The 19,481-nt window shown below is 39.2% G+C and overlaps 1 protein-coding gene across 1 annotated transcript in view; it reads right to left on the bottom strand.

Moving 5' to 3' along the window:
- Nucleotides 1-19,481, bottom strand: part of LOC143974822 (melanopsin-B-like) — a 243,179-nt gene that overhangs the window by 60,542 nt on the left and 163,156 nt on the right. The window contains exons 4-6 of the mRNA XM_077476563.1: nucleotides 8,837-9,040; nucleotides 5,244-5,415; nucleotides 2,171-2,326 (exon numbers count right to left, since the gene is read on the bottom strand). Of these exons, the coding sequence (XP_077332689.1) occupies nucleotides 2,171-2,326; nucleotides 5,244-5,415; nucleotides 8,837-9,040 (532 nt within the window). The remainder of the gene's footprint in view (nucleotides 1-2,170; nucleotides 2,327-5,243; nucleotides 5,416-8,836; nucleotides 9,041-19,481) is intronic.

The following is a 19,481-nucleotide window of genomic DNA, read 5'->3' as shown; positions in this document are numbered from 1 at the left end:
CAGTCTCATGCTTTTGATAGAGAGTGATTACATGTGTAATATCTGATCAAGCCCCCTGTATGTCTGCCCTGCTCTGCTCGACTCGATTTCCCTGTTTATGACCTCAGACTGTTCTCTGAACTGTCTTATACCTGAACTGTCACTGAACCACTCTGCCTGTCTGTTCCAAAATGTGTGATTTGTTCAACCTCACAAATATATAATAGAAGAAAAAGCAGAATGCAACACTATTAAAAAGCAGCCCTGGTGTCCTTAGGGGGCATGGTTTGATGGAGCCTGGCTATGGCTGATATTACTCTGTGACACCTGGGCTGCTTTTCAGGAGTGCGATGTTCTGTTCTTTAACCACTTGAGATCCGCGCTATAGCCAAATGACGGCTCCAGCGCGGATCTCCTTTTCCGGGACAACGTCTATTGACGTCGTCCCGTGCACGAGCGGCCTGCGCGCCCCCTGAGGGGAGCACTCAGCGCGCTCTGTGATCGGCGAGTCCATGAGACTCGCCTGATCACCGATCCATGCAAGGGGTCGATCCCGACCCCTTATCACGTGATCAGCTGTCAGCCAATGACAGCTGATCATGTGATATAATGGAGCCGGTAATCGGCTATTATTCCTCCTCGCGCTGTCAGCGCGAGGAGAAAAAAAAAAGCCGATCACCGGCGGCCGTGATCGGGACATCAGTCCCGATCACGGCCAGCCCTGCTAGTGCCCACCTGCCCCCTGCCAGTGCCCACCTGTCCCCTGCAGTGCCACATGTATTAAAAGTAAGTGCCCCCGTCAGTGCCACCCAGCAGTGCCCATAGTGCCACCCAGCAGTGCCCACAGTGCCACCCAGCAGTGCCACCCACAGTGCCACCCAGCAGTGCCGACAATCTGCCTCAAAGATGCTGCACCCCAGTGCCACATATCCGTGCCCATCAGTGTCATCTACCAGTGCCCAGCAGTGCTGCCCATCAGTGCCCAGCAGTGCCACCTATCAGAGCCACCTATCAGTGCCACCTATCAGTGCCCATCAGTCCCATCTATCAGTGGTACCTATCAGTGCCCATCCGTGCCACCCATCCGTGCCATCTTATCTGTGCCCATCTTTGCCCATCAGTGCTGCCTTATCTGTGCCCATCAGTGCCGCCTTATCTGTGCCTATTAGTGCCGCCTTAACTATGCCTATCAGTGCCCACCAGTGCAGCCTATCAGTGCCCACCAATGCAGCCTATCAGTGCCCACCAATGCAGCCTATCAGTGCCCACCAATGCAGCCCATCAGTGCCCACCAGTGCAGCCTATCAGTGCCACCTAATCAGCGCACTTCAATGAAGGAGAAAAATGACCCGTTTGTAAAATTTTATAACAAACTATTAAAACATGATTTTTTTTTTTGCATCTTTTTTTGTTTGTTTAGCAAAAAATAAAACTCCGAGCTGTGACTAAATACCACCAAAAGAAAGCTCTATTTGTGGGGAAAAAATGATAAAAATTTCATTTGTGTACAGTGTTGTATGCCCGCGCAATTGTCATTCAAAGTGCATCAGCGCTGAAAGCTGAAAATTGGTCTGGGACTGAGGGGGGTTTAAGTGCCCAGTAAGCAAGTGGTTAATCCTTTGTCCCCTTAGTAGAGACACCCAGTGGAACTGTACAACATTTCATGAGTGAGGTTAAGCACTTACTACACAATATAATAAGGGGCTGTGGTTTTCCTCTGTTGAGGGTAAAACATTGGTAACCAATTCTGAAAAATGCATCCGAAGTAAATGGTGTTACTATTTTGCCTAAACTTGAGGGGAATGTTGACACCCCTATTTCAGAGTTTCCACTAGTAGCCATGGTTGAGGAGGCAGGGGAAAGTGCCCCATGGCATTTAAAACATATATAATAAAACATATACTGGTGGTCAGGAAATATTTTGGGACCAAAAAGTTGTTGGATTTAAGTTTGGCAAATGCTTAGAAAAATATACATTTGATGTTTCAGTTTTAAATACTTTTTTCACAATTGCGTTTTTTTCTGTCAAAATATTTTACATCTTAGTTTAGTTTACCCCAGGAAATATTAGGGGAGTAATACAGATGAAACATTTATAAAAATCTAACATGCCAGTAACCTAGATCAAATGATATACTGTAAAACATATGAATTATCAAAAGCCACATTTAAAGAATAATCAGCTACTTACCCAGCCCATGCAATTAGTGTAACACAAGCATAGGGTGACCAAGACAAAACATAGACAGTGATGATAACAAAAGCAATTTTTGCCATTTTCCATTCATTTTTTATAGCTGATGGCATATAGGATTGGCGTCCACACGATCCAAGTTTCTGAACGTTTCTGAAGAGAAGAACATTAATAATGAATGCCACTTTCAAACTTTTAATGCTATCCAAGCTTTTACCTAGTGACACTACTACTGTGCTTTTACAGTTATAGTAAGTCAATGTTCATTTTCTCTTAATTATTCTAATTATAGATGAAAGCATTATATTTTCACTGTCTTTTTAGCCAGTAACTGTATGAAAATATTTCCCGTTACTTTATCTGGAATGCTAAAAATAGTCTGTAATCTAAAGTACTCTATGCGAAATCCATTTCATCTATTGCTTTATACTATGTTCATTACAGATTAACTCTAATTAGGATATACTGTATAATAAAATGCTACATTTCATTATAGTTAGAAGTAGCAGTAAGCAATATTTTTTATATGTGACATTTGTCATACTGTACATTTACATACATCAGAGATATTGCAATAAAAGCCCCTATTTTCATCCATTTTTATGGTATTTGTAATTTGATGAAAAATACATTTACAAGAAAACATTTTTAAATAATTTATCAAGTCTAATTAAAAAAAAAAAAGAATTCCTTTATCTTTGACTAGTGCTTTTCTGCTAATCTTTCCGACAAGTAATTATCTACTTAAAATGCATTAGTTGACATTGCACTCATTTGATTATGAGCAAATATGAACTCCCCAAAAATTAATTACAACTTCACCTTTGGTGTATCAAGCATGTTAGAGACATTATAAAACACAGTTTGTGGATCAACAAAGATGTCATAAATGTTAGAGAATCATGCTTTAATCTTAACAGAAATATGTGGAGAATCCGAGCACGGCTACTGGCCAAGTGACATGGCTACAGCTTGGCAAAAAGTTGAGTCATACGATTCTTGTCATTGCCCTAATAGGGTTACAGAGACATTCCCTTTCCATATTGCTGAAGATTTAAAAATAACTTAGTGGGTAATCAAGACAAAGACTTTGGATGAAATACGCAGTTTAGAACCCCTTTTCCTTTTTTAAATCATACTTGATTGTTAAATGTGTACTGTGCTTTTCAATTTTTTATTTTACTTTTCTTGTTTCATTCTCTTTCTAGTAGGTAAAATATGTTTTTTTAAATAAGATTTGGAGTAAACCCCACACAGGAAGCAAAAATAGTGATGAATAGTGTACAGAAGAGTTACAAACAGCCATCAAAAAGCTGGAATGTTTAAGAATTATTATAAAAGCTATACTTTGAATTTTAGCTACAAGAGAAAAGGGAAGCAAAAGAAAAACCCCAGTAGGTAGATTATTAAGTAAAAAATAATGTTTTAGTGAATGGGTTTGCATGCATTTTCATGCGTGGGCTTGCAAGAATGGGTTCTTATAGCCCTTGTACACACGGTCGGATATTCCGACAACAAAATCCGTCTGTTTTTTTTCCGATGGATTTTGTCCGAAACTGGTGTTGCATACACACGGTCGGACAAAGTTGTTGGAAAATCAGATCGTTGGGAACATGATGACGTTCGTTCTTTACAACGGGACTACGTTCAGGCTAGTAGCCAATAGCTTTGGTCTCGTAATTTGATCTCAGCATGCGTGGCACTTTGTCCGATTGGAATTCTCTACAAACGATTGGGCAAAGTCCGATCGGATCATTTTGTTGTAAAATGTTATATCCAGCTCTCAAACTTAGTTGGTCGGACATTCCGATGGAAAAAGTCAGATGGAGCCCACACACGGTCGGATTATCCGACAACATGGTCCGATCGGACATTTTCCGTTGGAATTTCAGACCGTGTGTACAAGGGCTTAGGGTATTTGTTGCTAGGACTGTGTATTGGTGGAAGGGAAAGGATCAGTTAAAGTTAAATAGCTTATTGATTGTGATTGTAAGATGAGAGGAAGTCGGGTTAAATGATGGGCTGGTAGATTAAAGGTAATAAGAGTCTCCTTTTTAAATGAGGGTGGAGAAGAAGAGAGAAATAGATAATTATTTATTTTGTCACTGTATTTTATCTTTCCTTTTCTTCTGGAAAAAAAATAATAATGAGACTATCAAGGGGCTGTTTTGGCACAACAATAGGTCCATGATAGGTGAAAGGGAATTTTATTGTATATCCCTTAGGAGTTATTTAAAGAGGAAGTAAACCCTGATGGGTTTACTTCCTCTTTTTTTCCCTGCAAAGGTAAAGCATAATGGACTACTATGCATCGCATAGTAGCTCATTATGTGTCACTTACCTGACACAGGAGCCAGCGAAGTCGCCGCTGTCACCTGTAGTCCGCCGCATCCATCTTGGTTGTGGCGTCTCTCGCAGCTCCGACGAATGACAGCGGAGAAGCCGCGATGACGTCACTCCCGCGCATGCGCACGGGAGTCGCGTCTCGGAGCTCCGACGCTGCCATTCGGCGGAGCCGCGATGACGTCACTCCCGCGCATGCGCACGGGAGTCGACAAATTAGGCAAATCCATTCTTGGACTTGCCGCATTTAGTGCGCCTGCGCGCTACGGTGCCCATTTCGGGCAAATATCTCCTAAACCATATAGGTTTAGGAGATATTACTTGGACCTACAGGTAAGCCTTAATCTAGGCTTACCTGTAGGTCAAAGTTGTTTGGAAGGGTTTACTTCCATTTTAAAGCCCACTGCACCATTAAAACCTTGAGAAACCATTTTAATGCCACCATCCACTGTGACTTCAATACATTTACCAAAATTGCAACAATTTGGAGAAATCATAATACATTTTCATGAAAATTTTTAGGGGGTTATGAAAACTCTATATTTTGCTCACTCCTTACCTATACGAAGCAAACTAGAAAATCTACAGTTTTTCAATTAAAGAAAAAAAAAGAAAAAGAAAAAGAGCCTGAATATTATACACATAGCATATGACCTAAATCATGTATATATCAATAAATAAATAAATAATAAACATCAGTGGCAATTACTAGGGAATGGTCTCTTACCTGCTTGTACTTCTAATTGCCAGAAACATTAGTAGATAACAGTGTAAAATCACAAGCAGCGGGATGAAGAACACAAAGCAGCATAACATCATAGTGTAACTTTTATTTGCTGTTGTTGCTGTTATATAGTCCCATGTGCATGATATCATTAAACCCTCAGGTACATAGGAACCTAAGGAAAAGTAGGAAGTATTAATTATCCAAACAACAAAAAATAAAAAATAATATCTGCTGTCGGGTACCCAGAGTTTCCCAAGGCCCGCTGCTAAGATAGAGGGCTAAGCTGCTTTGAAGGGAAAAGTTCCAACACTTCCCGGTAGTGTTGAAGTTTATCTGGTCTCTCCCTTCTGCCACACAATTTATTGGCCAGTGAGGCAGCCCATCATAGTGATGGGCTAATTAGAATTCATAGTTAACGCATTCCTTCCCTCTCCTAATAGAATTGGAAAATTTCAAGGTGTAGTAACTTCCCAAAGGTAACTAGACATATGCAGAACGTAAAAATTTGTTTTGTTTCAATTTGTTATTTACATAAATTTATGTAGTTACATTTGTGTAAGCTGTTTAATTATTATTTTTTAATTAGTTTTGTTTATTCGTATTTGAATTGATTCGAATTTTCAAATTCAAATCAATTCAAAACGTTTTTGAATTCAAATCATTTCCCAATTTCTAAGGAGAATAAGATAGAATAGAAAATAAAGGAATACAATAGAAAAAAAATAGAATAGAAAATATAACAGAAAATAAGAGAATAAAATATAATAAAGTAAAACAGAACAAAACAGGATAGAAAATAAAAGAACAGCATTGAATGGACTAGAATAGAAATGAATATAATAGAAAAATAGAATAAAATAGAAAGATTATAACCATCTTCTGAAATTCAAATCTAATAGAAAAGAATTTAATTTAAAAAACAATAGATTAGAATAGAAATAATATAACCTTTTTCCAAAATTCAAATATAATCAATTTCAATAGTATAGAAAAGAGTAGAATAGAATAGAAAACAACACAATAGTATCGAAAAAAACATCAGAATATTCTATTCAAATTCAAATTGATTCTATTTGAATTTTGGAGAAAGGTTATATTTTTTCTATTTTATTGTTTTTTTTTAATTATATCTATTTGTTTATTCTATTCTTTTCTATTCTATTATTTTATTTTCTATTCTATTCCCTTTTTTCTTTCTTTTTTTTCTATACTATTCTGTTATTTTCTATTCTATTTGTTTCTATTATTTTCTATCCAGTCAAATTCAAATTGATTTGAATTTTGGGAAATTGTTCTATTCTATTCTATTGTTTTTTTCTATTCTTTTCTATTCTACACTTTTCTTATGTATTGGAATTCAAATTTATTCTATTTGAATTTCAGAAGAAGGTTCTATTCTTTCTGGTATTCTATTCTATTTTATTTGTTTCTATTATATTCTATTCTATTCTTTTCTTTATTATTCTATAATTATTTTCTTTTCTATTCCTTTATATTCTGTTCTATTTTATTCTCTTTGGAAATTGGAAAACAATTTGAATTCAAAAACATTTTGAATTAGAAATTAAAGAACCGCACATGTCTAAAGGTACCCATAAATGATTTGATTCTTCACTGAGTGTACTACCAGATGTTGGGTCAGGGGCTGTATTGAGTACATTTCTTACAAAAGTTCATTTTTGCAATGATTAATTTTGTATGGGGTCAAATCAAGGTTTGTTTTTTGACTGTAGTGACAATAACATTTGAAGGAGAGGGATTGAAAATTTCTCTCTAATGAACAAATTTCCAATTTAATACTTGGGACGGGGGGGGGGGGGGTACGGATCCAGGGGCCATATCCTGTGAAAGTACCCTTGTATTTATTTATCTGGTTGCTGATGAGCCAAAACGTCATTCACTTGCAGAGTTTCCACTCCTGGCACTATTAGACACCTCTGGTGAGTTTAATGGTGCCATCTACTTTACTGGGGTTCCTTCTGACAACCGTATGGTATCAGTAGTGACTTACGGGCTAGTGAAAGGAACCAAAGTGACCAGTTTATAGATACTTCTTTAACAAATTATTGCTATGTTCAATATTGAAAATATTGAATATGAAACATGATGTTCCCGATCGCAAGGAGTCTGCTAGAATAAGGAGTTCCATATTAGTACAGGCATACCCCACTTTTAAGTACACAATGGGATTTATTTACTAAAGCTGGAAAGTGCAAAATCAGGCTCCCTTTTGCATAGAAACCAATGAGCTTCTATCCCCAGCTTGTTCAAATACGCTTTGGTAATAAAACCTGGAAGCTCATTGGTTTCTTTGCAGAAGTGAGCCTGATTTTGCACTTTCCAGCTTTAGTAAATAAACCCCATTGTGTACTTAAAAGTGGGGTATGCCTGTATATAATTTCTCCTTAAATCATCAAAAATACACAAAATAATTGTACAGTGTAAGGTTGTACTGATAATTCAGTTAGGCTCCATGCACACTGGCTTAACAAATGTTCCTTCTACAGGCGTTTTGTGTTCTGCCTTTAGAAGCAGCTCATTATTATCCTATGTGTCCATGTAAGAACGTTTAGAGTCATATTTTGAGCTCAACGTTTAGAGTCAGGAAAAAAAAAGCTTACTAACACAAAAAAATGTAAAACTCTTCTAAACTCCTCTAGACTTTGTACAAGAAATGCTATATATGAGCGTTTTTTACTCCAAATGGCGCATACACATGACCGGACTTTCTGGCAGAATAGGTCCGACAAAATCATTCTGTCGGATAGTTCAATCGTGCGTGGGATAATCTGATTGTTTTTCTTTAAAAAATTCAGACGGACCTAGAAATAGAACATGTTTCAAATCTGTCCGATGGACTCAATTCCTATTGGGAAAAACGTTCATCTGTATGCTGGTCTGACGGACTAAATACGATGCAAGGGCAGCTATTGGCTACTGGCTATTGAACTTCCTTTTCTAGTCCCATCGTACATCATCACGTTCAAAACTAACGGACTTTCGAACGGACTTTAGTCTGTTCATGTGTGGGCAAACCCATTCGTTTGGAAGTCCATCCTAACTCTGTTGAAAGTCCATCGGGAAGACCGTCGGACCTTTTCTGCCGGAAAGTCCAGTCGTGTGTACACGGCATTAGAGAACAGATGTTTTTTTTAAGTGCAGTGTGCATGGAGGCTTACAATCATTTAAATACAAAAACACAACCCCCCGGATATCCTCTGTATTACTACTTTTCATTTTCTTTACAGATCCTAGTGCCACTGGGAAACCATTTTATAAAACGCATTATGAATATTGTAACTATTACCAAATTAGCTAACATTGCCATAAACATTTCAAATTTTCGAAAAGTAGACAGAGCTTTCCACTTATAGGTCATGTACCTTTAAGTCACAATTAAAAAAAGATATTCATAAATCCTGTGACAGAATTCAATGGCTTTGTAAGTTATACAATATCCAAAACAACTGCTTATCTTAGGAACATTACACAATATTAAATCTCCTTTTTGAATTAAGTCTCGGGTTTATCCATGAACATTTAATCAGTCTGAGTGCCTCTTTAATACTGCTTGTTAAAATGATTCAACTTACTCCAGCCAAGTATTGGTGCCATGCTCCACATTAAAGAATACAGCCAGACTACAACAATGACTTGTACTGTTCGTTTCTTGGATGACCATTGTATGGATTGTAGAGGTTTGGTGATTACCAGATACCGGTCAACAGCAATAGCCAGTAAAGTCATCATAGATGTTATTCCAAACAGAGCTCCGCAGAATGCATAGATGTTACAAGCTAGGCATAAAACCAGAACACAAATGAAAATCAAACAAAGAAAATACTTTTAGTCCATAAGAATTTTGTAAACCAATTCAAATATAGCACAATTCCTATCAGAATCAATCAGAAAACAGTGAACTAACACAAGGTTAGGCTCCTGGTACATAAAGATCACAGTAGACAAAGCGTTATTTTGGTCACAACCCTCAAGAAACTCACTTATTTAACGTTATGAAGGTAGCTACCCTGTTTCCCGCAAATAAGCCCTACCCTGAAAATAAGACCTACAAGGACTATAACTAGGGCTTATTTGGGGGGGTAGGGCTTATATTGCAGCCATCCCCGACAATCACGCTAGGTCTTATTTTCAGGGAAACAGGGTAAGAATTTGGAGACAGCTATAACCTCCAAATGCTCCCTACCCAAATCAAAAAATGTATTGGCCAGAATGGGTTTGCGTAATGCTGTTAATTATGTTATTTTTCCCCGAGACAGTCAGCTATTCCAAAGCTAATTCTTCCCTCTCCGTGGACAAAAACAACTTTACCTAAAAGAACTTGCATGTTTTACAATAGTTGTTCATAAAAATGATACGTTGGCAGCTAGATCATGCATACATGGCTGACCGTTATTTAAAGTCTGTTGCTACCCTAAGGCTCTACCTTGAAACAGAAGTAGCCTAAAAAAAAAACAATCCGTTCAAAAAATATGTTGTTCCTTTTTCCAGACTGGAAATGGTAGATTAGATCTATCATTTCCCCTAGGTGGTGCTGAAAATGACTATTCTTTCCTGCAAGTCATTCACTGAAATGAAAAAGTCAATTATATGGACTTCAAACCAGGATTGTTTTCTGCAAATACTTTACACCTGAAAGCTTATTCGGGAACATTTCAAACTGCTTTGAATTACGATACAGTTAGTCTCAGCTGGACTGTTTAGAGATCAGAAGTAGGTTTGAGTTTAGGAAAGGTGATATTACAGCTCCTGTTCTGATATTGTACATTATAGCAGATCAGCTGAAACAGAATGCATAGTGTGCACCTAAATTAAAATCCTTTCCAGATAAATTGTTTACAAGAAGGATCTGATTTTAGGTTTTGATGCAACAAACATACTAAAACTAAGTGATGTAAATAATGCACACAGATTGAATGGAAAGTAGCATTGTAACAATGTCAACATAATTTACTGTCACACTTCAAGCTAAATATTAGTAAGGAAAAGATACACTATATTACCAAAAGTATCGGGACACTTGCCTTTACACGCACATAAACTTTCATGGCATCCCAGTCTTAGTCCGCAGGGTTCTTTATTGAGTTGGCCCACCCTTTGCAGCTATAACAGTTTCAACTCTTCTGGGAAGACTGTGCATAAGGTTTAGGAGTGTGTTTGACCATTTTTCCAGAAGTGCATTTGTGAGGTCAGGCACTGATGTGGATGAGAAGGCCTGGTTTACAGTCTCCACTCTAATTGATCACAAAGGTGTTTTATCGGGTTGAAGTCAGGACTCTATGCAGGCCAGTTAGGTTCCTTCACCCCAAACTTGCTCATCCATGTCTTTATGGACCTAGCTTTGTGCACTTGTGCGCAGTCATGTTGGAACAGGAAGGGGCTATACCCAAACTGTTGCCACAAAGTTGGGAGCATGAAATGGTTCAAAATGTCTTAGTATGCTTACACCTTAAGAATTTCCTAAATGGAACTAAGGGACCAAGTCCAACTCATGAAAAACAACCCAGCATCATAATCCACAGTCCACTAAATGACTTGGACATGTGCATAAAGCATGGTCCATAAAGACATGGATTTGGGGTGAATGAACTTAACTGGCCTGCACAGAGTCCTGACCTCGACCCGATAGAACACCTTTGGGATGAATTAGAACAGAGACTGCGAGACAGGTTTTCTTGTCCACATCAGTGCCTGACCTCACAAATGAGCTTATAGAAGAATAGTCAAACATTCACATAAACACACTCCTAAACTTTGTGGACAGCCTTCCTAGAAGAGTTTTATAACTGCAAAGGTTGGGCTAAATTAGGCTGGATTCACACCTATGCAGTTTTAATGCTTTTTGCATTTTGCAGATTTGCACTGCAGTCCATTTAACATGGTTTCCTATGGAACACGTTCTGTAGTCCAAATCTGCAAAATGCAAAAAGCACTAAAAAAGCATAGGTGTGAATCCAGCCTTAATGCTTAATGTATACAAATCCGATGCACAAAAGTTCCCGCATGCTCGGAATCAAGCAGAAGAAGCCGCAGACTAAGACGCCGCCGGCGCGCTCCCGCGCTGGTCGGGGCCCCCGTGAGTCCGGACGCGGGACCCGTGGACTCGATCGCCGCGGGCATCCCCGCGATCTTCTCACGGAGCGGCCGAATGGAGAAGTGCCGTTGTAAACAACATTTCTCCATTCTGCCTAGCAACTAGTGACGCTGATCTCTGCTCCATGTGATTGGAGCAGAGATCAGTGTTCACTAAATGAAAGCCCAGCCCCCCACAGTTAGTAACACATCCCTAGGAACACTTAACCCCTACACTGCCACCCACTGGTTAACCCCTTCACTGCCAGTGTCATTTACACAGGAATCACTGCATTTATATAGCAGTGATTACTGTATAAATGACAATGGTCCCAAAAATGTGTCAAAAATGTCCGATGTGTCCCCCACAATGTCGCAGTCACAATAAAAATCGCTGATCGCCGCCATTACTAGTAAAAAAATAAATAAAAAAAATTATTACTAAAAATGCTATAAAACTATCCCTATTTTGTAAACGCTATAACTTTTGCGCAAACCAATCAATAATCGCTTATTGCGATTTTTTTTACCAAAAATATGTAGAAGAATACGTATCGGCCTAAACTGAGGGAAAAAAATGTTTTTTTATATATTTTTGGGGGATATTTATTATAACAAAAAGTAAAAAATAATGCGTTTTTTTCAAAATTGTCGCTCTATTTTTGTTTATAGCGCAAAAAATAAAAACCGCAGGGGTGATCAAATACCACCAAAAGAAAGCTCTATTTGTGGGAAAAAAAGGACGTCAATTTTGTTTGGGAGCCACGTCACACGACCGCGCAATTGTCAGTTAAAGCGACGCAGTGCCAAATCGCAAAAAGTGGTCTGGTCTTTGACCAGCAAATTGGTCCGGTCTGAAAGTGGTTAATAGCCAGTGCGGCTTCTTCTGCTTGATTCCGAGCATGCGGGAACTTTTGTGCATTGGATTTGTATACATACGATCGGAAATTATGACAACAAAGTTTTGTTGGCGGAAAAATTTGAGAACCTGCTAGCCAACATTTGTTGGCGGAAAGTCCGACAACAAAGCTTCAAGCATACACATGGTCAACTTTCAGCCAACAAGCTCAGATCCAACATTTGCTGTCGGAAAATTCGATCGTGTGTACGGGGCATAATGCTCCGCCTACCCTCCTCTGTGCATCTTCCATTCATTGGCTGCATCTTCTCTCTGGCCTGGGTCTGTCTGTGACGATAGGAGGAGGAGGAGAGAGAGAAGAGGAGCACAAGGGGAACCCCAGGCAGCGGCTAGGACAGCAGGTGAGATTAATTTCTATTACTATAGCAGAAATTAGATTACTATAGCATATCCATATATTTTTATGTTTGGATCTCATCTGAATTTTTTTTAGCAGCTGCCTATAGACTGGATGTTTATTAGATTCTCACTCATCTGATACATTTAATCTTCATTCTTTCCACTATTTCCTAAAACGCTTGGGTGTGCGGGGCCTATTTTGTTCACATTTATTTAAATTAATTCCTATTACTATTGTAATGTGTGTGTGCCAAGCAGCCAATCACATAATGCTCAATATGGAAATAATATACAGATCATGATATTGCAAAGCGATCCATGCTACAAACTCATTAAACAGTCCACATTCAGTGAAAGTTTATGTACTGCAAACTTAATGTGGACTGTTTAACGAGTTTGTATTGATTCCAGCATGTGCAAAGTGCTCCATGCATGCTGAAATCAATGCAAATTCATTAAAGAGGAGTTCCGCCCGATGGACTCTGCTTTGCTCAGCGGGGGGATGGATCCATTGATCCAGGGAGATGACAGGTCCCTCTCTGCTCACTGTGCTGACAGCCCCGCTCTCCTCTCTGGGGAGATTGGATGAAAACAGAATGCCTGTCCATTTTCATTTGATCTGCTAGATGGATGGAAAATAGGGTTTCCATTCTTCTGGATTATGCCGATAGGATCGGAGCGGATGACACCACTGACATCCACCGCTCCATAGGAGTGAATAAAGCTTCCGATCAGGTCCACCTGAAAAAGTAACAGGTGAACCTGATCGGACAGCCCGTGTGAAAGGGCCCAACGTCAGCAGCTACAAATATTGTAGCTGCTGACTTTTAATATTAGGACACTTACCTGTCCAGGGTTCCCACAATGTTGACACTCCAGCCAATTTTTGGTTTGGCTCTCGGGTGCTGCCGCCGGCACTATGGCCAGTTCCCTACTGCGCATGTGCGAAGCTCACTATGCTTTCTGAATGGCGCATATGAAGAGGGCATGTGGTTTTAAACCGGAAGTGGTGTGGCCTTGACAGGGAGGGGTGAGTAATATATTTAAATTAGGGGGTGCTCGAGTTTAGTCAGGCCTAGGGCAGTACAAAACCTAAATATAAAATAAATGGCATCCCCGCGCCAACCCAATAAATGAGATATATACTGCTGCAAACACTGAAGGTGATATCAGAAACCTAGTATAAATATGAGATAAAAATAGTGCTACACTGTAATAAAACAATACAATCAAATAGTGCAAATGTGCAAAATAAAGTGACCAAGTGCACAGTGCTAAATACACATAAATAGATTCCTGTAGCAAATCGACCATAAGTGTCCTTTAGTTGTTATAGAAACCAAAAGTAGGCACCGGAAGTGACGTCGGCAAGCTCCCTACTCTTTTTTTGTTTGCCTGTTTTAAACATTTTAAATGTGAGCACCCTGTTTTAACTTGCTGTCACCAATAAATCTTTGAAAATGACTACACTATCGAGCATCCCTCTTGTTCTTCACATTTCCTCACACCCACTTACGAGGCTTACTTGATATAGCCATTTTTGGCAAGAAAAGGGGACTCTGATTGCAGATACAGACATATACCAGCAGATCCGGGGATGCCAGACTGGGAGACTGCCAGATGCATAGATCTACAGGGAACACATTGGTTACCTATAAAAACATATTTATATGCTGTGACCTTACAGCATTAAGGTAAGGGGACACCTATAAACTACACTGCACCGAAGATAGGAAGTCACCAGTTGTCTTCACTGAATCCAAGAGAGTGGTTGCCATCATCTTCTATTGCTTTTTGAAACTAAAGATACATAGTCATCATTTTAACCTGCACTTTATATAGAAAACGACTATCATGTATACATTAGCACTTTCACTTGTTCACATTGTATGAAAAGAAGATTTTGCATGTACACAGTATTTTATGGACTTGTTTTTTGATGCCTGAGATTACCATTGCCTTTACTTGAGCAGTATTAGGATAGCACATGATAACTTTTCCTTTCTATATACTTTTGGTTTCTAATAACAACTAAAGGACAGTTATGGTTGATTTGCTACAGGAATCTATTTATGTGTATTTATCACTGTGTACTTGGTCACAAAACCTAAATACACCACTGTCTCAGCCAATGGAGTGTTCTGGCTGGGGGGGATTCCCCTGTTAGGACACTATAGCTCAGCAGGGGAGATCGCTGTACTAACATCAGATTGTTGATACAGTGGCTTCGACCTGAGCTTCCAGGTTTTTTTTGTTCAACCTGCTGAAAAAAACTAGTGAATACGGGGCTTTAGGGTACAAGCACATGGGCAGTTAAAGTTTTGTTTTAGTCTGGCATTGTTTTCTTTTATAAAATACTAAATTATAGCCAATAAACAAATATTACTCATTTCTTTGTTCTGTTACTTAAATGGAAACATTTAGCACCAAAAGAAGTTACAAAAATGTTTAAAAGAAAACCACATGTATACCACCTGCAATACAACTCACATATCCTAAACTTGCTACTTCTTTAAGCTATTTTCTCTTCCAATACATTTTTATTTAAAATTTTTAAGGTATAGAGGGGAAAGTTACTAAAACTGGTGCTCTCAGATTCTGGTGCAGCTCTGCATGGTAGCCAATCAGCTTCTAAAATCAGCTTGTTCAATTAAGCTTTGGCAATAAAACCTGTAAGTTGATTGTTTGCCATGCAGAACTGCACTAGGTTTTGCACTCTTCAGTTTTAGTAATAACCTCAATAGTGTGTAACCGCGATCACATATATAGATAAAATCATAATATCAACGACTTGCAAGTCAGTAGGAGTTGTACATCAAGTAGAGAAATTATAGCGAATGACAAAACATTTAGCATGTCAAAGAGCACATTAATCATGCCATAATAGAAGAACAATGTAGATAAAAGGAAATTGAATCTGTGGGCCTATACCAGAGAACAAGGAGCTAGCAGATTAGATGCTTATATATTGGGTTCACTATGAAAGAAACAAAGAGTTGCATAAGTAGAGATCATCCCTGCAGAAGAGCCTAAGTAAATAGGAGAAGGAGAGGAATAAAGGGGGAGGGAGGAGAAAATAAGCTATTTTCTTGTAAAGGATAGAGAACACTGTTACATTATGTAACATTTAATAGGGTGACTTTTTTCACGAAATGAAAATGTTAAGTAGACCATACTCATGTTTTCCCAGATGACGACTTACATAAATTAATTAATCTGATTCTTGTAGGCATGACCAATTTATTTATGCTGAGCTCCACTCCAAAAAATAAAACAGACATTTCCCAACAAAGAAACTGTGAAAAAAAAAATCTCAATTTTAGATTCATGTATTATTAATGTTCTCATCACACCATAAGTCTTGTAAAGACAGAAAAAAAGCCAACACTTAATGGTATGATTGGTTTTGTTTTCAGTGCACTGAAACTAAGAAAGCGGACGTGTAGATTTTTTTTTAACTTTAATATTTAATTAACTTAAAAATTTCCTGCCTTAAGCTTATCCATGCTGAGATTGACTAGTTTAAAAAAAATCATTAAACTCAAAAAATTAGCTTCTATGTGCAATGTAAGTTAACCTAGCTTCTACATAAAAAAAAGAAGGTGTATTACATTTTCCTAGGGCAAAGTATCAAACTGTATGCTATTACCTGACACTCTGACCCCCCCCCCCCCCTTTTATCTACATCCCCTGCCTAGTGCATGTGAATCAAACCTAGCTATAAAATACATAGTGAGTTTGAATAAAATACATAAAGATGTACATTGGCTAATAGTAATATATAGCTCAGTTCATGCTGTACATTCACAACCTATGGGCTCACTATCCTTCTAGTGACACCAGGTCCACCAGGCCTCCAGATGCCTTCTTGCTTCTGTGGTTATTCTGAAGATACCCTTCCCCTCTTTCTGCCTGGAATTGAAGTAAGAAGTGATGTGGAAAAGCTTGACTTTAGAATTTGTGATCAGTATTTTTTTTTTTAACAGGTTCTACTGCACTTTCTACAAGTGACCTGCCCGGCTGCACAGTCGTAGAGGCCATGGGAAAAGCAGAATGGAATGCTGTAACATAAAATCCTCTTTTATTTTTAAAAACACATTGCCTTGCAAAAGTATTCAACCCCCCCCCCCCCTGGCATTTTTTCATGTTTTGTTGCCTCACAATCTGGAATTAACATGGATCAGTCGAGGATTTGCATCATTTAATTTACAGGACATACCCAAAACCTTGAATATGTTTTTTTTTTTTATTGTGAAGCATACAACAAATAGGACAAAATAACAGAAAAAGTAAATTCACATAACTATTCACCCCGCTAAATCAATACTTTGTAGCGCCACCTTTTGCAGCTATCACAGCTCCAAGTCACTTTTGATAAGTCTCTATGAGCTTGCCACATCTTACCACTGGGATTTTTGTCCATTCCTCCTTGCAAAACTGCACCAGCTCCTTCAAGTTGGATGGTTTGCGCTTGTGAACTGCAATCTTTAAGTCTGGCCACAGATTTTCTATTGGATTGAGGTCTGGGCTTTGATTAGGCCATTCTAGCACATTTACATGTTTCCCCTTAAATCACTGTGTTGCTTTAGCAATGTGTTTGGGGTCATTGTCTTGCTGGAAGGTGTACCTCCATCCTAGCCTGAAATCACACACAGAGTGGTACAGGTTTTGCTCAAGAATATCCCTGTATTTAGCACCATCCATCTTTCCCTCAACTCTGACCAGTTTATCAGTCCTGGCTGCTGAAAAACATCCCCACAGCATGATGCTGCCACCACCATGTTTCAGTGTGGGGATGGTGTTCCTTGGGTGATGTGATGTGTTGGGTTTGTGCCAGACATAGCGTTTTCTTTGATGGCCAAAAAGTTCAATTTTAGTCTCATCAGACCAGAGCACCTTCCTCCATACATTTTGGGAGTCTCCCACATGTGCCATTTTGTTTTTTGCTTAAAGTAATAGCTTTCTTCTGTCCACTCTGTCATAATGCCATACAGATACTCCAGTCTCTGTTGTGGAATTCTTCCAGGGTTACCCTAGCTCTCTGTGCTGCCTCTCTGATAAATGCCCTCCTTGTCTGATCGGTGAGTTTTGATGTGCGGCCGTCTCTTGGCAGGTTTGCTGTTGTGCCATGTTCTTTCCATTTGTGTATGAAATATTTTATGGTGCTCCTAGCGATCATCAAAGATTTGAATATTTTTTTATAATCTAACCCTGACTTGTCAACAACATTGTCCTTACTTGTTTGGAGAGTTCCTTGATCTTCATGGCAATGTATGGTTAGCGGCGCCTCTTGCTTAGGTGTTGCAGCCTCTGGGGCCTTTCAAAAAGGTGTGTATATGTAATGACAGATCATGTGACACTTAAATTGCACACAGGTGGACATAATTTCACTAATTACATGACTTCTGAAGGTAATTGGTTGCACCAGAGCTTTTTATGGGCTTCATAACAAAGGAGGTGAATACATACGCACATGCCAATTATCAATTTTTATTTCTGAAAAATATGTATTTATTTTTCTAATTTTATTTCACCAACTTAGACTATTGTGTTCTGATCAATCACATATAATTCAGTTTAAAAAAAAAAACATTGAACTAAAGGCTGTAATGTAACAAAACAGGTAAAAAGCCAATGGAATAAATACTTTTGCAAGGCACTGTAGATCATTGGCAAGGATGAAATGCTAGGGGTGGATGGTGCTGGGAGACAGCATAGGGCAATGTAAGTGTTACTGGATTGGAGAGGAGACGTTAAAGGGACAGGGCTTGAGATATTACAGGACAGGTGGATGACCCTGGTGGACATGGAGTGGAGGAGTGGTGGAAACCCCCAGTTGTTTTCTACAAGAAGGAGGTTGGGACTTTAAATGAGGCATATATGCAGAGACTATAAAATGGTCAGTATTTTAGAAAGCGTATGTTTATTATACCATGCAGTGGTGTAGCGTGGGTTGTCAGCACCCGGGGCAAGGCAGGTAATTTGCGCCCCCCTAACCTGTGGACTTTTACCAGAATGGGGGCTCAGGGACTGCTCTGCTGCTGCTTGGCTGTCGAAACGCAAAGGGTTTCCCCACTCACAGCCTGAGCCTCTGATTGGCTGCCTGCAGCCATTTATTATTGGTTAGATCTGAGATATCTCTTTGACTACAGTAATCAAAGAGATATCTTCTCATTATCAATCAATAATAAAAGGCTGTGGTTAGCCAATCAGAGGCTTAGTTTGTAAATAACGAGGAGCACTTGTGTACAGCAGAGCAGACAGCCAATAATAACCCCGATTTAAGGGCTGTGCATAATATTTAGTGCTAGAAATGTTAGTCAAAGACTGCAGACATGACACAGGAGGAGATGGTGAGAGACTGCAGACATGGTACAGGAGATGGTGAGAAACTGCAGACATAATACAAGAGATGGTGAGAAACTGCAGACATGATACAGGAGATGGTGAGAGACTGCAGACATGGTACAGGAGATGGTGAGAGACTGCAGACCTGGTACAGGAGCTGGTGAGAGACTGCAGACATGATACAGGAGATGATCAGAGACTGCCGACACGATACAGGAGATGGTGAGAGACTGCAGACATGATACAGGAGATGATCAGAGACTGCAGACATGATACAGGAGATGGTGAGAGACTGCAGACATGATACAGGAGATGGTGAGAGACTGCAGACATGATACAGGAGATGGTGAGAGACTGCAGACAGGATACAGGAGATTATCAGAGACTGCAGACATGATACAGGAGATGGTCAGAGACTGCAGACATACTCCAGGAGATGGTCAGAGACTGCAGACATACTACAAGAGATACAGTGAAAGACTGCAGACATACTATATGCAGGGCTATTTTCCTCAGATAATAGGTGCAGGAACTTAACCATG

This window comes from Lithobates pipiens, unplaced genomic scaffold, assembly GCF_037356315.1.
Source record: "Lithobates pipiens isolate NorthernLeopardFrog02 unplaced genomic scaffold, aLitPip1_a1.2 Scaffold_13, whole genome shotgun sequence".
Classification (NCBI taxonomy): domain Eukaryota; kingdom Metazoa; phylum Chordata; class Amphibia; order Anura; family Ranidae; genus Lithobates; species Lithobates pipiens.
Note: the sequence above shows the minus strand (reverse complement) of the source record. Positions and strands in the feature narration are given on the sequence as shown.